The sequence below is a fragment of the Sycon ciliatum genome, chromosome 4, assembly GCF_964019385.1.
Source record: "Sycon ciliatum chromosome 4, ocSycCili1.1, whole genome shotgun sequence".
Taxonomy (NCBI): Eukaryota; Metazoa; Porifera; class Calcarea; order Leucosolenida; family Sycettidae; genus Sycon; species Sycon ciliatum.
This window is the reverse complement of record NC_088646.1, coordinates 5,740,362-5,762,562: the sequence shown is the minus strand read 5'-3', so window position 1 is coordinate 5,762,562 and position 22,201 is coordinate 5,740,362. Positions and strand designations below refer to the sequence as shown.

The window sequence follows — 22,201 nt, the reverse complement described above, 5'->3', positions numbered from 1 at the left end:
TAAAATACCATGGTATTTTACGACTCCCTGCTTCTCAGTTTGTTTTCTTGAAATTCATGTGCTGCTGTGGCAATCCCAAGTCGAAATAAAATAATTAATTGCTGCAACAAGAGTACATGAAAACCGGGTTTCATGTACTCTTGCCTGTAGTAATCATAGCAACCTGCGGCATGCGAGTGGCAAGTAACCATAGCAATATCTGGTGCTGTACATGTAAAACCGGAAGCCGTTGCGCTCCGGAATCCTTCGCGGTTTTCGCGATGGGTGTGGGATCGCAAAGGTAAGCCGGGGCAAAACGGAGACCTGTAGTAAAGAGACTGAGGAAATTGACTCCAATCGCAAACATTTCAAGGTGCAACTTTGTCTGTGCTCGCAAATTGCGAACTAAATTTAGCGCAAACGTTTCCCACTTTAGTGCGGTGCGTTTAACTGTATGCCAATTCCGACGATGAGTACGAATTGTGTCGAAAGTGCGTGAGATATCACGTTTCTGCTGCGTTTACATTTTCGATCGGTAGACAGATGCAAGAAAGTCCAGTATGTTGGAAGAGGTAACGATTGCCTCTTCTCACCCAAGATTTCCCCGACAGCCGGGTCTTAGAGCATTCACATGTCATGATGTGCCAATTAAACCCGTCCCAGCAGCTGCTTTCTAGTTCTGTTGGGAAACGGTTGCATGGGTCGGGCCTAGTTTTCCCCGACGCTCCTGGCAAAAACCCTTTTTTGCACACAACCGTACAGCTGGTGCACAGAGCTCATGATGTTTATTCTTTGCAGGACTGGTATATTTATTTCACTGTGTGAGCTTGCCCTGCAAAAGCAAACGGCAGGAAGAATGTTCACATACAAGGTCCCATTTTGTTGGTGTGAGGGTCAACATGCTACATGCTCGTATTTTACCACTCTCTGCTCACTCCAATCACATGCTCGGTTCTCGCTCAAAGCGTGAAGAATGTAGGCTTCTGCTGTTTGGTGAAAATAAAGGACGGCTTCCAACATTGGAGTGTGTGTGTGTGTGTGTGTGTGTGTGTGTGTGTGTGTGTGTGTGTGTGTGTGTGTGTGTGTGTGTGTGTGTGTGTGTGTGTGCGAGGTAGTACAGTTGAACAAAAAATAGTACATGTAAGTTCCTCCCTAAGATACACGCCAACATGGGTTTTAAAAGGAATACAGGAAACTGCTCCGTCTAGAAATTATTAATATCGACTAAGGCGTCAAGACACTCAAGGCATTCATGGCACTGCTCTTCGAGGCAGCAGAAAGGTAAGGTTTGGCAAGTGGATATTTCTCCTACCTCCCCACCACCTTCTGTACACCATGATACACGCACGTACACGTATCTGCGTGTATGGGAACTTGGGAAGTGGATGAGTGAGGACATCTCTACATGCTGTGATAAGCCAAAGAGACAACAAAACGTGTGTGTGAATACGCTAAGCATGAAGCATCACAGCGGGGAGATAGCAATACTAGTACAGAATAGATCGGTGGTAGTCTATCTAGAGAAGAACAGGAAATCCTAGCATTCTATTCTGCTGGAAATTCTTTACTACCAGCATCATCCCCTACTTCTCTCGAAGAGTCTGCGTAAGTTAATCCAAACTGCTGTCAGCTACACAGCTGTAGCCAGTGTGGAGTCCAGCTGGAGGTGGGATTGCTCCGGACAATACCAATCGCATTCCAATGTCTCTGTGAGCCTCGGTGTCACAGATACGACCACAACTGGTAGGCGGCGTTGCTGAACATAACACTTGGCCTGTCATGTCCTCCCAATGCTTTATTTTTCGGTGAAGAACTTGGTGTGTTTACCTGTGCATAGAATAGCATCGTCGCTGCACCGACTGATGGTGACGTTGGCGTACGCCAGTGATCTTCCAGCCTTCAAGCACTCTGCGTCAATGCGTATACGCTCACCGATCTTTGCTGCCCGTACAAAGCTGCGCAGGCACACGAGCAAGTCAAGTACAACGTCACCTGGCATGCATGTGATAATCAGTTGCTACCTGTCAGATTATGATAAATTGATAATACACCTGACAACATACTGTCTACTAATGCAATGGTGCACAGCTGAGATTCCCGAGCTACTGCTACTTGTCCACGGTGCAATACTACTACATGTACTAGCAGAACGTATGGCAAAGAATTGAGAAAGAAAACCCTAACTCAACCCCGTCTGATTGAAGTAAATGACCCTGGTGAGTGTGACTACTCGGTACCCATCATTGTCACGTTACAAAAGCAATTTCTATGGCCAAATTACACCTCGTGTGTGCTTCATGCTCACCGAGGCCCATGCATGCAATTGTAAGTCCAACATGACTGTATGAGTGGTTATCTGACAGAAAGGTCTGTGCTGACACATCATTGTCACGTTGCAACAGTAATTTCCATGGCCAAACTACACCGTCGTGTGTGTTCCATGCTCACCGAGGCCCATGCATGCAATTGTAAGTCTGGCATGCACATGCACATGAATATATCCTATGGGTGGTTACCTGACAGAAAGGTCAGTGCTGACACCCGCCGCACTGCGATCGCTGGCCATGATGGCCACCGTGCTGACCGTGTCCACCAGCGTCGACGCCATTCCACCGTGCAGCGTGCCGTGCTTGTTGGCGTGCTCCTCCTCCACTGTCATCTCACATGTACACTTGCTGGGTGACAGAGCTACGATAGTGGCCTGCATCATCACAAACACCAAGCACCAAACATACAGACCCGGTCACCACACCGGCAACGCAACAGGACATACCTCGTATACAGTTCTACCCCGCCAATCCAAACAACCTGTTTTTGTTTTTTAAAGGTACGTACGCTCAAATAATCCACATTTTTCAGATATTCCATATCGTGCAGAAAATCAAACCACCTGTACCTCCACATGCCAATGCACAAAACAGTGTATCTATATAATCATGTGGTGTGATATGTGTGCAGGAAAAAAGACCAAAAAGTAGGGATTCACTGGCCAGAAAAAGTTGTGTGGTGTAGACCAGGCTGAATATTGGCAGTCGATTCTTCAGCTTTGCAAGATATTGAATGGTGCAATCCCAGCACAAGTTGCTATGGCTTCTGCTGTAGCATCGCTATCATCGCCTCTGGCGATGGGCGTCAAATGGTGTGTGTGTGTGGTGTACTTCAACGAAGTAGAGTACATAATTATGTACTCTTGTTATCACATGTTGCCGGTAGATGTAGTAGACAGAGATAATATTGTTCTCAAGTTCAGTATGTCCGTATTTACAGTTCGAATGCTTGGTGCGGCGTGGCTCGATATCTGGCAACGTACTTATATGAAGCCGGGAGCAAATCTCTTATCAATTTAAACTGCTCACGCGCCCCTTATGTTTGAGGTAGGGTCAACTGAATAAAAAATCATGAAATTCATCAAGAAATGAATACAATCAAGAGTACTATTATGTACATATATTATGTACTCTTGATACAATTGATTACAGTTTGGTCGAGTCCTAGCATTGTTACTTACTTTTCGCAACACCCGATCAAAGTGGGTGCCTTCCACAATCATCCGAAACAGATTTTGGGCAGCTTCCAAGCCTATCTTGGCCATTCTGTTGCTGTAAGAAGCAAACACTTGTACTCGCTAGTTTAGACAAATGGCAGGCTTTACGATGCCCTGATTACAAGGCGTTTACTTGATCAAACTCTGTTCAGCCGACGTGATCACCAGGGACTGCCTACGGACCGCGATACTACCGGAATATGCAGATCAATTTCAAGGGAAAGCTACACTTATCTACAAATACAATGACGTGTTGTAGCCTGCCGGTCGTGCACTGACTCGAACAAAGTATTATCAAGAGTTCATAATACCAAGAGTTATGAACTCTTGGTATTATTTATTTTGAAACTAACGTTACTTGCATTGGGTATTTTGAAATAGTCACGTGACCAGAGTAGTAGATAGAGCTTGACCAGGGAGTCGTAAAATACTGGTATTTTACGACTCCCTGAGCTAGACTCTACATGTTTTTGTAGACTACTTGTAGAGTAGGGGAAACGCCTTCAAACGCATTACCCCCCCCGCCCCCCCCCCCCCCCCCTGTAGATCTACCTTTATTACCATGATGATTGTACATGACTTTTGTATTCGCAGTGGGCAGTGGGCAGTTCAGTTCTAATCTACATGTGCCTTGTGCGGACCAGGGAATACTAAACAAAAGAGAAGGTTTTTAGTACTCCATGCGGCCTGGTCCATGGTGCGGACACTGGTATTCTGTAGACTACCGGTACGCGCGGTACTAGTATTCAAGTCAAGAGTATCGCGCCCCCCCCCCCCCCTGGCCTGGGGTTATGGACTCTTGCTATTATGATATCCACGATCATGGCCAGTCCCGAAAAGCTTGGAGTCAGACAAAAACCAAGATGGCAAGAGTACCCAATAACAACTTGCCATTCAATGTACTCTTACTCTTGCCTCTCTTGATAGAGCATGAGAGATGCAAACTGCATCATGATTGTCATGATCCCTATTTCCGATACTTGTTGAAATGCCACTTGAAGCCGGCCATCGGAAACAGTACGTCCTTTCTTTCCGAAGTTTCAACAGTACCGGTACATGTACACTTGATGTACATCCCTTTCTTATGTCTGACAGCCAGTACGTCTTGAGACGGGTTCGTCTAGTGTTGATCTTCTCAGTTTGCTCCCTTGTGAAACTTCACTATCGTTCGCTAATGCTACGTGTAGCGATCTCAAATCGATATGAAGAACCATTGCTATGCAGTACTGAATTCGTAGGATACGGGTGGTTGGGTAAGCATAGTTACGTCCATCGCCGCCCCGGGAAACAAGAAACCCAGGTCTGAGGACAAGCCTGTACTAAGATCTTACAGGGACAGGGATTTTCCTAAAATTGGTTCATGATCATCGGAAGGTAAATTGTTCAAAGTAGTATATTCCTAGGGGATCATGTGATCTGAGTAGAAGCGTGACGTAACATACGTTGCTTCTACAGATCTACATGAATGTACTAAGTCTTCTTGTCCATGAGAGTTGGTGCTTATGACCTGGATCTGAGGTATGCCAAGTTGTGGATGTGGTAGTAGTTTCCGAGTCGTGAGAACCTCACAGTGCAACTGGCCGCACCATGCAGGGTGACGCTGGCAAACACTTCCGCTTGGAGTGGGCCTTCGGTCATGGCTCTCAGGCGGACGTAGAACGTGGACGTCGACTGATCACCGAAGAAGATTCCTCCGGTGTAGTCTCCCTTGAATAGTCCGGCAGGTGCGATCTGACAGATCGTTGAGACTGCACCTGTACGTGGATTTACCTCCACCATGTGCCATGACGGCGAGCCCTCCGTGTACAGCCCTGGCGATATGGCTACCAGGCGATCGCTGGCCGAGTCGTACTCAATGCTGCCCATCGTGTATCTGGTGACGTTGAGCTCGACGGGTGCAATCTCCGCCGCGCCCGCAATCAGGCTGACGGCGTAGAGGCGAGCGTTCAGGTCGTACGGTGCATTCTCGTTGCCCATCAGGTAGTAGATAATGTGGTTCTTGGTGTCGTACGTGCTCCACAGATAGTTGATGTAGAGATCTTCGGGCTTGGCCGGCTGGAAGAACTTGGTAAGCACGCCCGTCTGCAGGTCTACCTTGGACCAGTGGAAGTCGAATGAATCCGTCTTGATCGTGTTGCGGTAGATCTGCAGTGTGACCACCTCCGAGCCAGTCATGAGCATGGCATTCACTGGCTCACCGACGGTCAATGGGTAGGTTTCCAGAGCACTGCCGCTGTCAGTCCTGACGGCAATCACGCTTTGGCTATTGTCGTCCACCGTTCCCGTGTGAACAAGGTAGTAGACGAGGTTCTCGCCAGCATAGGCTACAACCTGATCTAGTATGTAGTCACCGGGGTTATTGTCACTGGGTAGCGGGCCAGCTGCATCCACGCCAAACTTCTCCGAGCCGATCTTGCCGACGATTCCGGTCTCTGCATCAATGCGCACGAATCCACAGCTGTGAGGATTTTGAAATGCATTGCACGTTAGACCATACAGTCCACTGGTATCAGCGTTTGCCTTGGCAACCGTGCGCTTTCCGTCCAGGTGTGCATTGTGCTTCTCAATGAAATCGGACACCTCACGCCACTTGCCGATCTTGGGTACTCGCTGTCGGCTGGTGGCCATTTCGTCATTTGGCCTGGCTCGACGGACGGTCACGTCACTGCACTGGTAGAAGACGGTCTCGCCTGGCTTGTGTGCCAGATAGCGCGCCCGTATGACGCAATGCTCGCACTCAATGTCCGGCATCACCACCGGTACCGTGTAGTTCTGCTGGTGACTCTGCTGGTGCCAATTTATATCACCGAAACCGGCCAGGAACGTGAAGTCGGTGGAGTTTTCCGACGTCGCTATGGCAATGTCCATGTAGCCTGGATGGCCCACTTCGTAGTGGTTGAAGTTCTGCTGCCACTTGATGAAGACAGTTTGTCCTACGGTGAAGTGTGCTGCGACGGCACCAGCCGCTTCACCTCCGCACTGCTCGCCATGGCGAAAGCATGTGTGGCTGCCGGGCTCGGACACGTCCAGCGGACCTCGCTGCTTTGGTTCCAGCAAGCACAGATGCGCCCAGCCAGTGCTGAACAGGACGCACGACAAGATTAATAGAATCATTGCCACCTTCATCCTGAACGGGAATCCTTCGCACGCAGTGCTCTACAAATCTGGAGAAATCACTGAACCCTAGCGGTCTTTCTGCCTTCCTAGCGATCGGACACTATCCTCTCGATCTCTCACTCTGCAACCGTGAGGTGGCCAAAATTCTCCTGCGAAGATTGCTTGCCGCTCTGAATGCAAGTTTTCCCCTGCAGAACGAACTGAATGATGAAAAGCGAGCGCTTCACATCATGAACAGTATTGTAACTGGTCGTTGCATCTTCATCTTTTACAGACCACCAAGACCTGAAGACACCAAAGACTATGATGACCGCGGTGGTGTGGCCGTGGTCTCGTGATTCTCAGCCAGACCCGACGCACGTCAGCACTTTCAAAAAACAAGACGAAGGCCCTTGGCCTCAAAGTAGTTGGCCTATAAGGCTATAAAGTCTTGACTCTTGTAGTTTCGTAGATCTACTCGTAGATATCACCATGATCACTGATCAGCATATCCGCACGTATTAGAATGGCAGAAACAATCATGTCTGTGCACGTGCATGTGATCACTCTGAAACAACGCTTTTTTACCGTATCGATTTTTTCAGGACTTTTTTTATCAAACCAATGTCAATGAAAGTCGTGAACGATGTGGCCGCCGGCTAGGTGGCTATGGCGGAAAGAAGGCACCAGGTCTAGAGGAAATGCCTAGCTTGAAACTAGGGGAATGAGTCCATTCTGCTTGAACATGACTCAGCTGGCTTGACGGTGCGCTATTTACGCGCTACCCTGGTCTACAAACCATAGCAATTTTCGAAAGTGCGTTTATATCGCTTTTGATATCCTGGTCGCTGCAATGCAGCTCAGTGCGCTGGTGAGCGAAGCAACTTCTAAGCAAAAAGTGTGCAAGGTGTATCTCCCCTGGACATGTGTAACAAGTTATAGTTGGAGATAGGGAAAGAAACTGCCTCCATCTCAACGTCCGGATTGTAGGAATGATTGGCTGCTGCAGATTAAGGGTCACTGCTCAGTTCCAAGACAGCGGTACCGAGCACTAGTGCAGACTGACATTGTGATCGTTCTCCGCACTGATCAAACACTGCCTGTGTACGGGTCTCTGCAAGTCAGTTGGAGGTCTTCGCGTTACGCTTTTGCTGGGTGACAAATTGAAATGGAGCAAGCACTGTCCCGCTTACGGCGGGCATTGTGCTGTCGGTGCTGCAGTCGACGGTGCATGTTTGCTCTCATCCTGTGCGTTGGAATATTGTTCATCGTGGTCGCCCAAGAAAACTTGCTAGCTGTTGCGGGCATCTTCAGTGGCGCCATTGCGCAAAACGAGGTGAGGCGTGGTGCCTGTCCGGCTTGCTTCGGCGAGGATTTCTGCCCGCTGTTGTCACGATTCCGACGCAGACCAGAACTGGGCAGGGCATTACTTGGCAATGGAAAGGGTGTGCATAAGGGCATCCTTGCCAGTGCTGAAAGCTCTCTGGACTTCTCCACCCTGGTGCAGTCTAAATCCTCAGATTTGGTCATTGGAAAAGCCTTGGCGTTTGATGGAGAACTCGGTAAACTAAACCGTGAGGTATGCAGTGATGCCAAAGCACATCGTGCTTACTTTGGAGATTGCGGAGCAGTGTTCAACTCGATGGATGGAGTTGTCGGGCAATTGGCATGCCAGGTTGCCAAACTTGTCTTATCAGCTGATTGGCATGCCCTGTACAACGTGAGCCGGGGTGCCCCCACCATAGCAAAGTGTGTTGGCGGGAGGCTGCACAGGAAAATACTGCGTGCGTACGATGGCGACAATGATGGGAAGCTGCTAGCCAGCGAGGCCGCAATATTGCGTACAACTGTGATGGTCAACATCGAAGCTGTGGTGCTGAAGGTCAGTTGATACTGCATTGAGGTGATGTAGGAACTGTGTTGATCAATATGAGTGTATACACAAGGAGCTGCCGTACTAATTGCCATTAGACACTCGCCTAAGTACCAGCTAGGAAAATGGATTGACCCATTTGACCCACAAATTCTCCCATTGACCCACAAATTCTCCACCACTGGAATTCCTGATTTTCGTACCTGGCTCTCGTCATGTATTCTGTTTCTCCCTGGTGGTTTTACCTGTAGTTTTCCCTGAGCAGTGCTAAGTACTATTTTCCCTTCTCCCTTTTCACTTCCCTTTCGTCTCATCCACCCTTCCAGGAAACTCCCCCGATAAGTATCCATTTACTTTTGGAGAATCCTTCAAATAAAGACTAAATGAAAATGAAATTTGTTTTGCTGTGCCCTGGCTGGGCCCGGAGCATATATGTATCTATTTGGAAAAGAGTTTGCTTGTTTTCTCTGCACATTGCAGGCATTTCCCGCAAGTGATGGCTGGCCATTCCCTCATTACTACGGTGCCTGCGGTCGGATGATATTTGTTGAGGATAGTGGTACTGACATGAGCGACTACATTAGTGAACCGTGGGAAGTCCGGATTCGAGTTGCCAAGGGCCTAGTTGACGCCATCATCAAGCTGACTGACAATTCTGAACTCTGGATATTCTACCTTCTTGACCTCCAGTACGACAACTTTGCTGTTCGATACGACCGACAACATGACCGGTATGCGGTGAAGCTCATTGACCTTGAGCATATGATAATTGTCCATAAGAAGGAGCCAGGTGAGAGTCAGCCTATAATGCAATTCATGTGTATATGCGTATGTGTGTATGTGTGTATATGTGTATATGTGTATATGTGTATGTGTGTATATGTGTATATGTGTATATGTGTATGTGTGTATGGGTGTATGGGTGTATCTAACGTTACAGTCCTGCTCGGTGAAATCCAGTCGCGTCACTCAAGTGTGCACCTTGCACCATTTTGCAGCCCAGTGTCCGCAGGTCTAGGGTTGCAGCCCAGTGTCCGCAGGTCTAGGGTTGCAGCCCAGTGTCCGCAGGTCTAGGGTTGCAGCCCAGTGTCCGCAGGTCTAGGGTTGCGCAACGCCCGGGCGTACTTGAGTGATGCGACTGGATTTCATTTAGCACGGTACTATAAGAAAATTGACCCATGCCTTCATTACGGTAGGACACTAACAATGATTATTCGATATTTTATGCATGCTGTTTCTGCTGCGTCGAGTTGCACGAGACTATAATAATTATGCTCTGCCGCCTCCCAGTGTTCACCGCCATCGAATTTTTCTACAGGGTGTACTGATGGCGAAACTCACATCACATGGTGAGGTGTTTTCGCTGTACATATCCAGGATATTCCAGTGAGCAGGAGAGAAGTCATAGACCGATAGTGAACTTGTTCAAGTTCCTTCAGGAAGTGCTCAGGACTCCCTGAAGGAAATTGAACAAGATCCCTGGCAGGTGCAGACAGCACACACGCTAACCTCCATTCCACACAGTGGAAACCATATTAGGAGGTTTTGCTCTACGTAATTACGTATGAAAATCTTTATGTCGTATGCGCCGGGGAGCGAGGGCAACTTTCATACGTAAATCTCTCTACGGATTTCCGTAGGAAAGCTCTTTCCTATGTTGGGTTCTCCGTAGGACTTTTTGAAATATTTTCGCATTTTCCGGATTTATCTATGGCAACGTTCAAGCTGCACAAAACACAAAATACACAGACCCGTGCATCACGTGCAAAATAAAATGGAAAACGCGGTTTCGGTTCGTGGTGCATGCGGTAAACGCATGCAGCCAACACGTCTCCAAACCAACATTGTTAAAAATCACGTAGAGCGAAACCCAACAGCGCTGATTTTTACGTATGAAAATTACGTGCAGTTCCTACGTTGTTTCATACGTAATTCCGTAGAGCGAAACCCCCCTATTGTAAAGCTAAGCACCTTTCAGAGGATGTGACCTCATGATGTGACCTAATGGTGTGAGTTTCCGCCATCGGTGACGGTATGTAGAGCCGTCACTCATGCGAGTTGTGTACTCCTGGTATCGCTGTTAGTGCTCCTGGTATCGCTGTTGGCGCTCCGTGACACGGTTAGCACTCAATGACACTGCTAGCGCTCCGTGACACTGCTAGCACCCAATGACACTGCTAGCGCTCCGTGACACTGTTAGCACTCAATGACACTGCTAGCGCTCCGTGACACTGTTAGTGCTCTGTGACACCGCATGCACATGTTTTTTTCTCACCCACATATGACTCGATTGTATACGTTGTGGTGTTGTGGCGATTGTTGCCTGCGCTGTCATCGTCGTCTTTGTATCTCCTGTAGTTTTTACAGGTGAAGTTTCCCGGGTCGATGTGGAGCCATCAATAAGTGACAGTAATTTACCATGCGCAAAGGATTCTGAGGACTGCCAGGCGTTCTCCACACCACAACTATGTGCGGGCGGCCTGCAGGACACGAACTATTACTACGTCTGCAGGAACCTGCTGTTTGCAAGGATCAACTGGGCCAGTGGCAAGATTGTGTCGTGGGCGGATGGCTTGCTTCACAGTCCACCGGCAGAGGCAGATTGGACACCGACACTCACACAGCTGGTGAATGAATGCATTCTCAACACCCGGGGACTGGGAAGGGCGCACGCATACCAGAACTTAAGTAGTTTGCTTTCCCAACTCATCAGGCAATCATGACTCAATGTGTCCACAGTACAAGAGTGAAGCAGCAGCAACTGTGTCGACACCCGAATGGATCCAATCGAGTACTGCGGTTGAGTAAATGCAACATATCATGCAGGGTATCATGGCACTAGTTGACAGCTGGCTGTGAATAGGTCCATGATCTAATCTTGTGGCATATTCCAACTGGGCAATATGCGGAAGTGTTATCTATTCCCGAAGGCTGTACGACTGATGAACTTGCTTGTGATCTGCGAGCTGGATTCCTGTCAAGACCAAGTGGATGAGAATGCAGTTGACACGTGGCGCGCAGCACACGCTATTGACACAGCTGTGTGTTTGTGCGTGCATGCGTGTGTGTAAGCTCACGTGGTCATCGCTAAATATACGTAGGTGACCGGGGAAGCCAGCACTGGTGCTCGGCTTTTAAGGCCATCAGGGAGTACTAAAACACCATTTTTTAGTACAAGTACTCACACATGAGCTTACACACATGGCTTAGAAACTCCGAGTAGTGACCATCGGGTTTTTTTTAGTACTCCCTGGTGGCCATGCCGGAGATGTACGGCACACGACCTGTATCGCTCAGTTGATGCTTCAACACTACGTTATCAGACTTTTGTCTGCTGAAACGCTGCCCTTGACCACTGTGAGCGGCCAAATGAAAATTCACTGTAAAGTAAAGTTCAGACTCAAGTTTATCAATAATAAGTTTATTCCTTTGCTATCAATCATTGATGATTATTAAACAGTATATTTTGAGAGATGCAGAGGCAAGTACTAGCCTATCATGATGCTACCTTATGCGACTGGATTGTAGCCCCACCCAGTGTCTTACAAATGAATCTATTCAATCTATTCTATTTATCTATTCAAGTAATATTATTTGGAAACTATCCTTCTTTTCAAAAGCGCAATCAATAGAACAAGCTGGATCAACAATATCAAGTTCTCCCCACGTCGCTTTTGCAACTTTCATGTGGCCTTTGTTGGTTGTAGTGAGGACCATGATTGGTTTACAAAATTTTAAAATATATTATCAGTGTCTGCTCTAGGATTGTAGGACAGCCGGGTACACATGTACCTGGCGCAACCATTTCAACCGGGTTGGAGCCGGGTACACATGTACCTGGCGCTGTCTCACCAGCCGAGTCACATGCTTTAACTGGTTGGTTGGTTTATTTTAATTCGGACAATAAACGGGAACTAGGCCCAATGATATAAAGGCGAATGGATAAGCCGCATTTAGAAAAAGAGAGGACAAGAATTAGAAAATTCCGAAAGAAGAAGAAGTATCTGACACATACAAGCCATGTAGTTAGTCCTTTCAAAGTTCGAAAGTGTAAAGTACCAACCGGGTCACAGGTGACCCGGTACTATCTTTTCAACCGGGTGCAAGCGCCGCCCAACCGGGTGGATTACCCGGCTCACCCGGCGCTGGAGCAGACACTGATTATACGATTATTTAGGTCTGATTTAGGAGCAGGATTCATAATGGGTAGGGGCGTTCCTAGTAACTTCCTACAGATGCGGAAAACTCGGCCTGCAGCCGTGTCTCACGCGGACCGCGGATTTTTTAGGACCATGCCATAGAGAATGCCATGGAGACCCATGATGTACTGCTGAAGTTTGTGGAAAAATGACAAAGAAACCCAAAGAAACCGGGTTTGAGTGATTGGCTCACTGTATTGCACTGAATTATGAATACTGAGTAGGCCAGAGTGACATCTAACTAGTGTGGGCATGTCACAGTGTGTGTCATGGTATTTTCATTATAAAAAGATATAATTATTTTATTTTGGTGTATTTGCATGCAGCGCAGTGCAATTTCGGGGGGGGGGGGGGGAGTTTACCCTACAACTTGTACAAGGCTACAATGTTGTAAGGCCATGCTTCTGCATGCCATGATAACCCGGAACGCAGTACTGAGTACCAATTATTATTATTACCATGGAGTAGAATCTACCGGCCTGCAGAAGTAGTTAGTTGTGACTATTACTTGAACAATGTCATGGTAAAGCGGCCACCCTTCTTGTTATCATGGTTACCGAGTTGAGCATAGCGTTCTGGTAAAACGAGGGAGTCGTATACACCCGTTTATACGACTCCCTGGTAAAACTAGCTTCCTTGTGCTTTACTCTATCTCAATAGTCAGTGTGACAATGCGGGTCCGTTTTGTGAATGAATGGAACGACCCACGTCCTGACGACGATGATCGAAGACTGACAAAAAGCTCTGCGGCTGGCAGGATCATTGAGGGAGGAAACACGCCAACTGCAATCCGAGGCGTGGAAAAAGACACCAAGCGGCCTGATGCAGTGATGGCGTGACGGTGAACCAGTCCTCGCTAGAACTCAGAAATAGCGGACTGTTTGATTTCCAGAATCGCTCTCGGTGGAAACGAACGATTGTGCCGTCCGTGCTTCACTGAGTTTGTCACCTATACTAGGCTATTTTTGTACTTCGAAGTACACATAGGGTCATGCTCCCGATACAAAGGCTTGGCCATCGCGTTGGCAACGTTAGATCCGCTGGGATGGAGTTGTAAACGAAGGCGACCGAATAATTCACGTTGACACCCGAATTCCAGGAATCGAGGCAGAGTTGATGAGGAGGAGGATGCTGCATTCGGCACGGGCATGCTACCAACGTCGTCGATGCAGCTGGCGATGCATGATCTCCGTTCTGCTGTGCTCAGTTGTGCTGACCGTCGTGTTCACCCGCGAGCAGCTGCAGGCTGCCATCAGCGGCACGATTACGCAACACGAAGTCAGGCGCATCACGTGCCCAGCCTGCTTCGGAGAGGACTTCTGCCCAGTGCTGGCACGGTTCCAGCGCCGGCCTGACCTGGGCAGAAAGTACCTGGCCAGTGGCAATGGCGTGCACAAGGGAATCCTGGCCCGCGCTGGTGATAGTTCCGGCATGGCGGCGAGCACGTCACCGCAACCACCTACCGTGTTTGTGATCGGCAAATCGTTGGCGTACGGCAAAGAACTGGCTACGCTTAACGGCAATATCTGCATGGATGCCAAGGCAAGGGGCGTGTATAATGGAGATTGCACGGCAGGACTGACGGATCAACATGTCGGTCGTATAGCACTGCAGGCCGCCGAAAGTCTTCTCGCCGGGGCAGATTGGCATGGACTGTACAACATGAGCCATGCCGAGGAGGTGCACAGCATCTCCCACTGTGTCGGTGATCAGCTACACAAGAAGATAGTGCACGCGTACGATGGCGACGGTGATGGGAGGCTACAGGCCAACGAGGCCGCTATGATGCGCACTAGTGTCATGGTAAACCATGAAGCGGTGGTGTTGAAGGTAAGGATATATATGCCACCCGCCTTACAACTCACCGCTCTTTATGGGGCTGGACTGTTTTGACTTTCTTGCCTTCATTTCCCTCGTGTCTACTGATGAGAATGGGCCGACAAGCTTCTGGACAATGACTTGACTTGTACTTTGACTTGTACTTTGAATACTCTTGATCCAACTACATGTACATGATTGTAGCGAATCTGATGTTCTGTGGAATAACGGTTTTGCCTCCCAACTCTTAATGCTAACAGGGCACGACGTATACTTTTTCATGCAGAGTACATGCTACTGTCCATCGTAGTTCTCCTGGGTACTTTGCGTCATGGTATTCGGTTGTTTGATTTTCAGGCATTCCCTTCAAGTGATGGTTGGCCATTCCCCCGTTACTATGGTGCCTGCGGTCGGATGATATTCGTCGAGCACAGCGGTGCTGAGATGGGCGACTACATGGACAAGCCGTGGACAGTCCGGGTTCGAGTAGCCAAAGCCCTCGTCGATACCACCATCAAGCTCACAGACAACGCGGAGCAGTGGATATTCCACCTTCTGGACGTCGAGGAGGACAATTTTGCTGTTCACTACAACTCTACACTGGACCGATACGTGGTGACGCTAATTGATCTTGAGCATATGATCATTGTCAACAAGAACGATCCAGGTAAGCTCAGATTGGAAGAAAGAAAAGAAAACAAAGCCACGTCCAGTGCATTCTGCTTGGAAATTTGAACGCAGTTGTTTTAAATTGAAACAAGGAAACCGGTGGGGCACAAGTTATGTGTTAGAGTCCACCAACTAGCCCAGGTTTTGAATGGTCAGACGTGCACAGGATAGCACCAGACTGACAAGGAGTACTGAGACATTCCACGACAAGGAAGTGAGCTTGAGCACTGCTCGATAGCGCTAACCAACGGCCTTCCAACTTGGAAGGTTCATGGATATTAGTTATATAGTGTTAGGCCACACCAAGTTATTTCATTGTTTCTCGTCACCTGAAAATCTCAAAAGAAACGCGGGCGGGCGGAAAAAAAAACAAAATAGGGTTTGAAAAACAAAAACTGCTATTTACACTACAAAGGCCCAATTTATGACCTAAAATCAGACTATACACCACGCGTGACAGTCAATTGCAACATACAGCCAGAAAACCAGGCTCCTGCACCGGCCTCTGGTGAGGAAGTCCAGTGTTGCATGTTATTTAAATAGGAAAGAAAGCAAACCAAAGTTATTATACAAGGGGTACATAAAAGAACAGCCAAGTGCGCGCTTGTGCTAAAATTTAAAACAGAAACCTTATGGGATAAGGCATAGCATGACATGACAAGTCCAGACAATGAATACAGCAGGCGTGTGGTGGTGTGGTACTTGAACTACCGGTATGCGTACATACACGGTGCAAAAGTCGTCCTTCGGTTCGTGCACTAGCACTGCACTCCAGATTTGACGCCGCGCGTACTTTTACAACGCCTTTTTATGCGTGTTTACCGGGACGCGAGATTTTTTTTTTTGGTCCAAACCTCAAGAAAGGTACGCGCGCGGTGACGAGAAACAATGAAAAAACTTGGTGTGGCCTTAGTTGGATATTACTGGTTGGTGGACTCTAACGCATAACTTGTGCCCCACCGTTTTCCTTGTTTCAATTTAATACTATCCTTGGCTCACCGTGTGAGTACTTACTGCGGTTGTTTTAGTGTTGCGTATAAGTGTTGTCAGCATGCCACTTCATCACACTTCATCACACTTCATCACCGTGACACTTCATCACACTTCCTCACCCTTCCCCACACTGGTACATTCTTAGCGTTGTCGGCGGTGGTATTTTCCGGAGTATAAGCCGCACTGGAGTATAAGCCGCACTGTGGCCCCATTTTTGCCACGAAATACAGACATCTACCCTGTTTATCACCGTTAATTTGATCACCGTAGTATAAGCCGCACTCCCCTTTTTGGGGTGAATTTTGTGTGTTCAAAGTGCGGCTTATACTCAGGAGAATATGGTAGGTGAGGAAATGCACGTTATCTTCACTAGTTTGAGAGAAAGACACAACCGGGAAAAGTCTGAAGAAAAAATTGACTGTCACCACAAGGACTCGAACCAGGGACCCTCGCTTGTAGCTAGCACGTTAGCTGGTACATCATTATAGTGTTCAATAAACCATTCTACAGCCAGACTACTGTTCCTTTGTTTTTATCCCTTCCATAGTTTTTCTTGGTGAGTTTACATCCAACGATCGTGTAGTGTCCGTCAGTGAAACCTTTGCAGCATGCGCTAAGGAGTCCAGAAATTGTCAGGTGGTCTTTCCGGCACAATTGTGTGCGGCCGGGCTGCAGGATACAAACTACTACTACATCTGCCGGAACCTACTGTTTGCCGATCATCACTGGGCCGGCGATCAGATTGTATCCTGGACAAGTGGCCTGCTCCATGATCCGCCTGACAAGGCGGTGAAGCAGTCTCTCACTCGCCTTGCAAACGAGTGTATTCTCAACAATCAGGGGCATGGGAGGCTGCAAGCATATCGAAAGCTCAGCCGGCTCCTGTCCAAACTTGGTAAGTCGCCGTGACACAATGCAGCAAAGACAGTATGGCTCTGCTTCCAGACCCAAAGCCTGACAAGAAACGTGAACTATGTTAACTTGAGTTGTACTTCCCATTGAGGACTTCATACTGACCCTATTTATTAATGATAGCTTGCATGCCGTCCTACCGGTAGGACCACGGGTCCTACCGGTAGGACCCAAGGAATCGCGCCGCAAAAGTGCTTTCGGTTGAGAAATTTCTTGAAACAATTGTTGAGATGAGGTCTTTGTCAGGCAAAGTAATGGCGCAAAATGCAAGACTATGTCCAGTGCATTGCATACGCGCAATTTTATCAATTGTCAAAATGGCCGCACATACTCCTGTCGGAGCGCTAGCAACTCTGTCCAAAGTGGATTTTGACCATGGCACATCAGTCGTGGTGAGGTACTAATGTTTTTATTAGTCTGTGAAGGCAGTGGAGTGCATAATTCCATACACTGTTTCCATGGTTACCATTTGCTGTTACCATGGAATTTCGTACTATGCCTTGTGCGATCACGTCTAAAATTTGTGGACTCCTTCATTAGCCCCTGAGCAACAGTTTAGGGTCAAGTTTTAGGTCAATGTTAGAACAGAGGCCATGCAGCATGTCTGTGTATGATGGTCCTACCGGTAGGTCCTACCGGTAGGACCGAGGTCTATGCAAGCTATCATTAAGGACACGAGATGTGAACTTGAGTTGTATTTCCTATTGAGCATCTCATGTTGAGCCTTTTCATTTCAATGGGCAAGCTTAATTATTATTTAACTTCAATTCTATTATTTAACTACAATTCTTTTTCCGATTCTTTGACAAGAAATTGCTCACAGACAGGAAATATGACCGTGATATGCATCAGACAGTCATATCTGCAACTCCGTGATTGATGAACAGCTTGCACATGCGGCTACTTGTTGTATTGCTGCGTGCAGGCCAGGCCTGGAGTCCTGTCTTGAATCAGTGTGTAAGTAAGTCCCTTGAGTCCTGGCTTGAATCAGTGTGTAAGAGTCTTGTAATGGGTGTACTACAGCAGTACCTGCAGAGACTTGAAAATGAAGATTTTAAAGTCCTGAATGGAATGTCAATGATGTCTGGGGTAGTTGGGAGGCTTTCATGTGTGTGTGTGTGTGTGGGAGGGGGGCAAGTAAATCTCAAAATCTCGGTTGTCGATTTTCGGGTAAACCCTTATCCCAAATCATCCCCAGACAGGCAAGGCAACAATGTCATGGGCAGGTTACGGAATGATAGCAAGACGAAATTCATTGTATTCACAAGCCCTAAGAATATGCCCTCCAAACCACCTCCAGAAGAAACACAATAAATTAACTAAGCACGCAGCATATAGCGCAGCGGATCTTAGCATGAGTTGAACACACTCAGTGGTTGGCAGAAAGAAATCTGGAGTGCTGGTGGCACTAGTGGGAAAAAATATATAAATACAATGCAGAAAGGCAATGGTAATGAAAAGGCGGTGAAAAGTATATGAATCTGTGCTGTGGGACATAGGAATTGATATCAAAATATGCATGAATGGCTGGTGAGACTAGAGCACAATTTTTCAACGATGACGAAGCCATGATGCATTGAGGATGCTTGCAGCATACATGACAACTGCCACTGTTACACAAGAAGGATGCATTCCCCTATGCTTAACTTGGCTTTGCTACACTGACGATTCCTTGTCGGTAGAGTCCGTGAACAGCCAGGGAGCGGCGAACGGCGCATTGGCCACTTCTACGTGCTTGATGTGGCGACCAGTCGCGACAAGTTTATCATCACTAATTCGCCGAATCTCACAGTTAGCGTACGCTAATGACTTTCCAGCCTTGACACAATCACCAATTATACGGATTTCCTCCCCTGTCTTGGCTCCCTGCACGTAACTAAAACGGTAATTAGGAAGAAAAATAGGGAAGGTAGCACACACCAAACAGCCAAGAGTATATTAGAATTCAAATTGTCTTCATCAACCGTATCGTTGGACCAACATCATTCAGTTCCGTGCCTAGAAGAGCCTAGAAGACAACAGGCTCCGAGGTTTCATTTTCATCTCTGCTTCTATCCCATTGGCACGTAATGCCGCTTCAAGCGAAACTTTCTGTACAAATCCCCTACCTATTTATCTACATCGGCTAAGGGCATGAAATCATTAGTTCCAACGAAGACGTGTGGTACTCTGTGACTTGTGTGTACTTAACAGTCTAGAAAATATGACAAGAGGGAGACTCTTGCAAACATACCTCATATTCATTTCCACAGACAGTCCTGGAACGGGACGTCCGCTAGCAATGATCGCCATGGTCGTGACACCGTCCATCAGTAGCGTAGCGAAGGCACCGTGCAGAGTGCCGTGTGGATTCGACTGCTCCTCGCCCACCGTCATCTCGCACACACAGCGATTTGGCGAGAACTCAGTCAATCGCACCTATGGCAGAAGAGGGAACAAAACCTGGATATAATTACACATACTAGTATTCTTGACTAGTTTGAGGGAAAGACACAAACGGGAAAAGTCTGAAGAAAAAATTGACTGTCCCCACCAGGACTCGAACCAGGGACCCTCGCTTGTAGCTAGCGATGCTCTAACCACTGAGCTATGGTGTAGTCATCATCCCAGCAGAGACTGTTCAACATTTTCTTCAGACGTCGTAACTCACACTTCCTGTGAATCCACACATGCTATACTAGTATTCATATATTTTTACAAAACGGGGGCGTAGCTCGAATATCTGTGGTCTGGTGACAATGTGCCAGAGCATGTCCGTCGAATGGTGACCATCTACCACCGGCAACCGAGTCATAGCCGCCAGGTTGCCTATTTTGACCATGTACAATGTAGTACCTATGACGGCTATTTTCTGGTGTGGTGACCACACTACGCTGACTAATATAAGTACACGAGCTATGCGCCTGCAGAACGTGCTCATGTATACTGTAAACCCGGGCAACCTTTGTGATCCGGAATACTTCGCGGTTTTTGCGATGGGTGTGAAATCGCAAACGTAAGCCAGGGCAAAACGTAGACCTGTAGTGAAGAGACTGAGGAAATTGACTCCAATCGCAAACATCTCCAGGTGCAAATTTGTCTGTGCTCGCAAATCACGAACTAAAACGGGTGAAGATAATTCCTAGTTTACAGTAAAGGACATGTTGTCGAGTGTAGACCGGGCCAGAGCCATGCTACTGGGCAGTTCTTGAAATGAATACAGTAGATCCTCTGTTATCTGGACACCGCCCTCAACTGGGCACTCTCCAGGCAACCCTGCAGTCATTTTTTAAAAGTCTTCCTTTTATGGCAGCTAGCTTAGGGACGGTCCATAATTGTCGCCGTTTATCCTGTCCCTCCAGGAATCCGCGGACAGAAAGTTGAAATTCTGCGCAGAATTCTGCGGCACAAATCGCTACATTATGCGGCGGATAGCGTGAATTCTGCGGCAATACTGCGGTATTTCTGAGGCGCTGCACCGGCGAAAAGACATGGCTATATGCTATGTACAAGTATCAATAAAAATTTAGTGGTCGAAAACACACGATAGGCTCAATACAGTAACGAAGAAAACTCCCTCGACTTTGAATGCAACAAAATAGCGACAGGACACTGCACTGTGCATGAATATGAAGCGCGTGCTCGCATTGCCCCCAAACCGTGATTTTTCACGATTCTGCGGTGAAAACTATGAATTCCGCGGGATATTAGAAAAAACATGAATTCCGCGGATTTTACCGCGGCCGCTGATTCGCGGATTCCTGGAGGGACAGTTTATCTCACCCGTAGAAAATGTAGACTTTCCGAGACCGTCTTGTACAAACCATACACAATGAAGTGTACATAATACGCATGAACAATAAATGGCGTTTTGCCCTGTGAGCATACAAATCGCCGTGCCCCCTCCCCATACTGCACGTTCTGTACGATTGTGATAAATGGCAGCAACTATGGACGGCCCCATAAATATTGAACCGTACATGTGGCTACTATTGTGAATGCTTGTGAATGGCATCGATTGCGGTTCAGTGAGCCCATTTTGCAGAGAATGTGTCATACACATTTTGAATTTTTCGCTGTGGCGTACAGACACTGAACTGGCATTCCCCAGGTACGCACGAGTCTAGCACCATTTTTAGGCTGTGTTTACACGGGTTGAGTTCAGCCCGGGTTGAAAGCCTGTACGATAGACAAAAAATGGTGGGTGTTTACACGAAGACCCCGGGTCAAATACTGATATGCCGCCAAAAATCCACTTCTAGAGTCCTGTGTGGTCACGTGAATACTTTCGCACGAAACTTGCCTGTGCAGTGCTGTTCAAACCTGGCACGAGATACGCACAGAAATACGATTTCTCGATTTCACCCCTTCCCCCAAGGCGAGGGTTGAAATCAACCCGGGTCAAGCGCGATGCGTGATGTAAACGCTACACTCAATTTGTGTTCATGGCCTGTCAATCTGGGTTCATGACCTGGGTTGAAACGCCTCATGTAAACACAACCTTAGCTGAACATTCTGGTTTATGCACTCACACCTGGTAAACACTGTGTCATCAACAGTGACTATTGAATGGAGCATGGATGTTTTGGACTAGCATAATTATAGTAGTGTGTAGTAGTAATTCTGCATTGAATTCATTTGCAAAGAAATGCATCAGGTACATGCGCACGTCCCCGACCTCTTTCAGCATCCTGTTCAAGTCCTTTCCTGCAGTCGTCAGTCGAATCAGCTTTCGGCCGACATCCACTCCATATTTCATAACCGGAGCCATCGTAGATATCTCGCTGGGTGCTTTTGGCCTAATACAATGGAAGTACGAGTAGCAAGTTACGAGCAAGCTCCAATTCAAGACTTAGTGATTGAGGGGCTTCGACTGGAGCAAATGCAGTTTCAAAACTCTTTTTGTTTCCGATTCAGCTGAGACCTTTTGTATGGTTTGTTTTGGCCTCAGGATCTAGGAGTCAGGATTCAGGAAGCTCCAGAAGACTGATCTGTGAAGTGAAGATTTGAAAAACAAAAGGTGCTGCGGATATGGCCTGATCGAGCGCGCTAGCTAGCTAGCACACCTGCGGCACGCTCGCGTGCACCATGCGCACGTGTCGCTCATGAGTGAGAGTCGTAAACATTCGACTCTGATGA

At 47.6% G+C, this 22,201-nt stretch overlaps 5 protein-coding genes across 5 annotated transcripts; 2 read left to right on the top strand and 3 right to left on the bottom strand.

Moving 5' to 3' along the window:
* Positions 1 to 926: 926 nt before the first annotated feature.
* Positions 927 to 3,826, bottom strand: LOC135813600 (acyl-coenzyme A thioesterase 13-like). Its single transcript, XM_065326681.1, has 3 exons — positions 3,488 to 3,826; positions 2,496 to 2,680; positions 927 to 1,934 (listed from the first exon to the last, which is right to left on the bottom strand). The coding sequence occupies exons 1-3, from the start codon at positions 3,569 to 3,571 to the stop codon at positions 1,775 to 1,777; spliced, it is 429 nt and encodes a 142-aa protein (XP_065182753.1). The 5' UTR covers positions 3,572 to 3,826; the 3' UTR covers positions 927 to 1,774.
* Positions 3,827 to 4,622: 796 nt separating this feature from the next.
* On the bottom strand, positions 4,623 to 7,032 carry LOC135814098 (uncharacterized). Its single transcript, XM_065327161.1, has one exon. The coding sequence runs from the start codon at positions 6,647 to 6,649 to the stop codon at positions 5,024 to 5,026; it is 1,626 nt and encodes a 541-aa protein (XP_065183233.1). The 5' UTR covers positions 6,650 to 7,032; the 3' UTR covers positions 4,623 to 5,023.
* A 191-nt stretch (positions 7,033 to 7,223) lies between these two features.
* Positions 7,224 to 12,176, top strand: LOC135814097 (divergent protein kinase domain 2A-like). The gene is made up of 3 exons (XM_065327160.1): positions 7,224 to 8,501; positions 8,973 to 9,282; positions 10,851 to 12,176. Exons 1-3 carry the CDS (start codon positions 7,788 to 7,790, stop codon positions 11,213 to 11,215), a joined length of 1,389 nt encoding a protein of 462 aa, XP_065183232.1. The 5' UTR covers positions 7,224 to 7,787; the 3' UTR covers positions 11,216 to 12,176.
* Positions 12,177 to 13,244: 1,068 nt separating this feature from the next.
* On the top strand, positions 13,245 to 22,191 carry LOC135814094 (divergent protein kinase domain 2A-like). The gene is made up of 4 exons (XM_065327156.1): positions 13,245 to 14,521; positions 14,867 to 15,176; positions 16,719 to 17,066; positions 22,014 to 22,191. The coding sequence occupies exons 1-4, from the start codon at positions 13,808 to 13,810 to the stop codon at positions 22,070 to 22,072; spliced, it is 1,431 nt and encodes a 476-aa protein (XP_065183228.1). The 5' UTR covers positions 13,245 to 13,807; the 3' UTR covers positions 22,073 to 22,191.
* LOC135814096 (acyl-coenzyme A thioesterase 13-like) lies at positions 18,300 to 22,047 on the bottom strand. Its single transcript, XM_065327159.1, has 3 exons — positions 21,741 to 22,047; positions 19,317 to 19,501; positions 18,300 to 18,959 (listed from the first exon to the last, which is right to left on the bottom strand). The coding sequence occupies exons 1-3, from the start codon at positions 21,831 to 21,833 to the stop codon at positions 18,740 to 18,742; spliced, it is 498 nt and encodes a 165-aa protein (XP_065183231.1). The 5' UTR covers positions 21,834 to 22,047; the 3' UTR covers positions 18,300 to 18,739.
* Positions 22,192 to 22,201: the final 10 nt, after the last annotated feature.

Coding starts and splice junctions, on each gene's coding strand:
- LOC135813600 (XM_065326681.1), bottom strand. CDS start 3,571: ATGGCCAAGATAGGCTTGGAAGCTGCCCAAAATCTGTTTCGGATGATT. Junction 2,681..3,487: donor TTGATCGGGTGTTGCGAAAA/GTAAGTAACAAT, acceptor GTGATGATGCAG/GCCACTATCGTAGCTCTGTC. Junction 1,935..2,495: donor AGCACTGACCTTTCTGTCAG/GTAACCACCCAT, acceptor GTGCCTGCGCAG/CTTTGTACGGGCAGCAAAGA.
- LOC135814098 (XM_065327161.1), bottom strand. CDS start 6,649: ATGAAGGTGGCAATGATTCTATTAATCTTGTCGTGCGTCCTGTTCAGC.
- LOC135814097 (XM_065327160.1), top strand. CDS start 7,788: ATGGAGCAAGCACTGTCCCGCTTACGGCGGGCATTGTGCTGTCGGTGC. Junction 8,502..8,972: donor TCGAAGCTGTGGTGCTGAAG/GTCAGTTGATAC, acceptor TGCACATTGCAG/GCATTTCCCGCAAGTGATGG. Junction 9,283..10,850: donor TGTCCATAAGAAGGAGCCAG/GTGAGAGTCAGC, acceptor TATCTCCTGTAG/TTTTTACAGGTGAAGTTTCC.
- LOC135814094 (XM_065327156.1), top strand. CDS start 13,808: ATGAGGAGGAGGATGCTGCATTCGGCACGGGCATGCTACCAACGTCGT. Junction 14,522..14,866: donor ATGAAGCGGTGGTGTTGAAG/GTAAGGATATAT, acceptor TTTGATTTTCAG/GCATTCCCTTCAAGTGATGG. Junction 17,067..22,013: donor CCGGCTCCTGTCCAAACTTG/GTAAGTCGCCGT, acceptor TTTTGGCCTCAG/GATCTAGGAGTCAGGATTCA.
- LOC135814096 (XM_065327159.1), bottom strand. CDS start 21,833: ATGGCTCCGGTTATGAAATATGGAGTGGATGTCGGCCGAAAGCTGATT. Junction 19,502..21,740: donor TGAACAGGATGCTGAAAGAG/GTCGGGGACGTG, acceptor CTTCTGCCATAG/GTGCGATTGACTGAGTTCTC. Junction 18,960..19,316: donor TCTGTGGAAATGAATATGAG/GTATGTTTGCAA, acceptor TTACCGTTTTAG/TTACGTGCAGGGAGCCAAGA.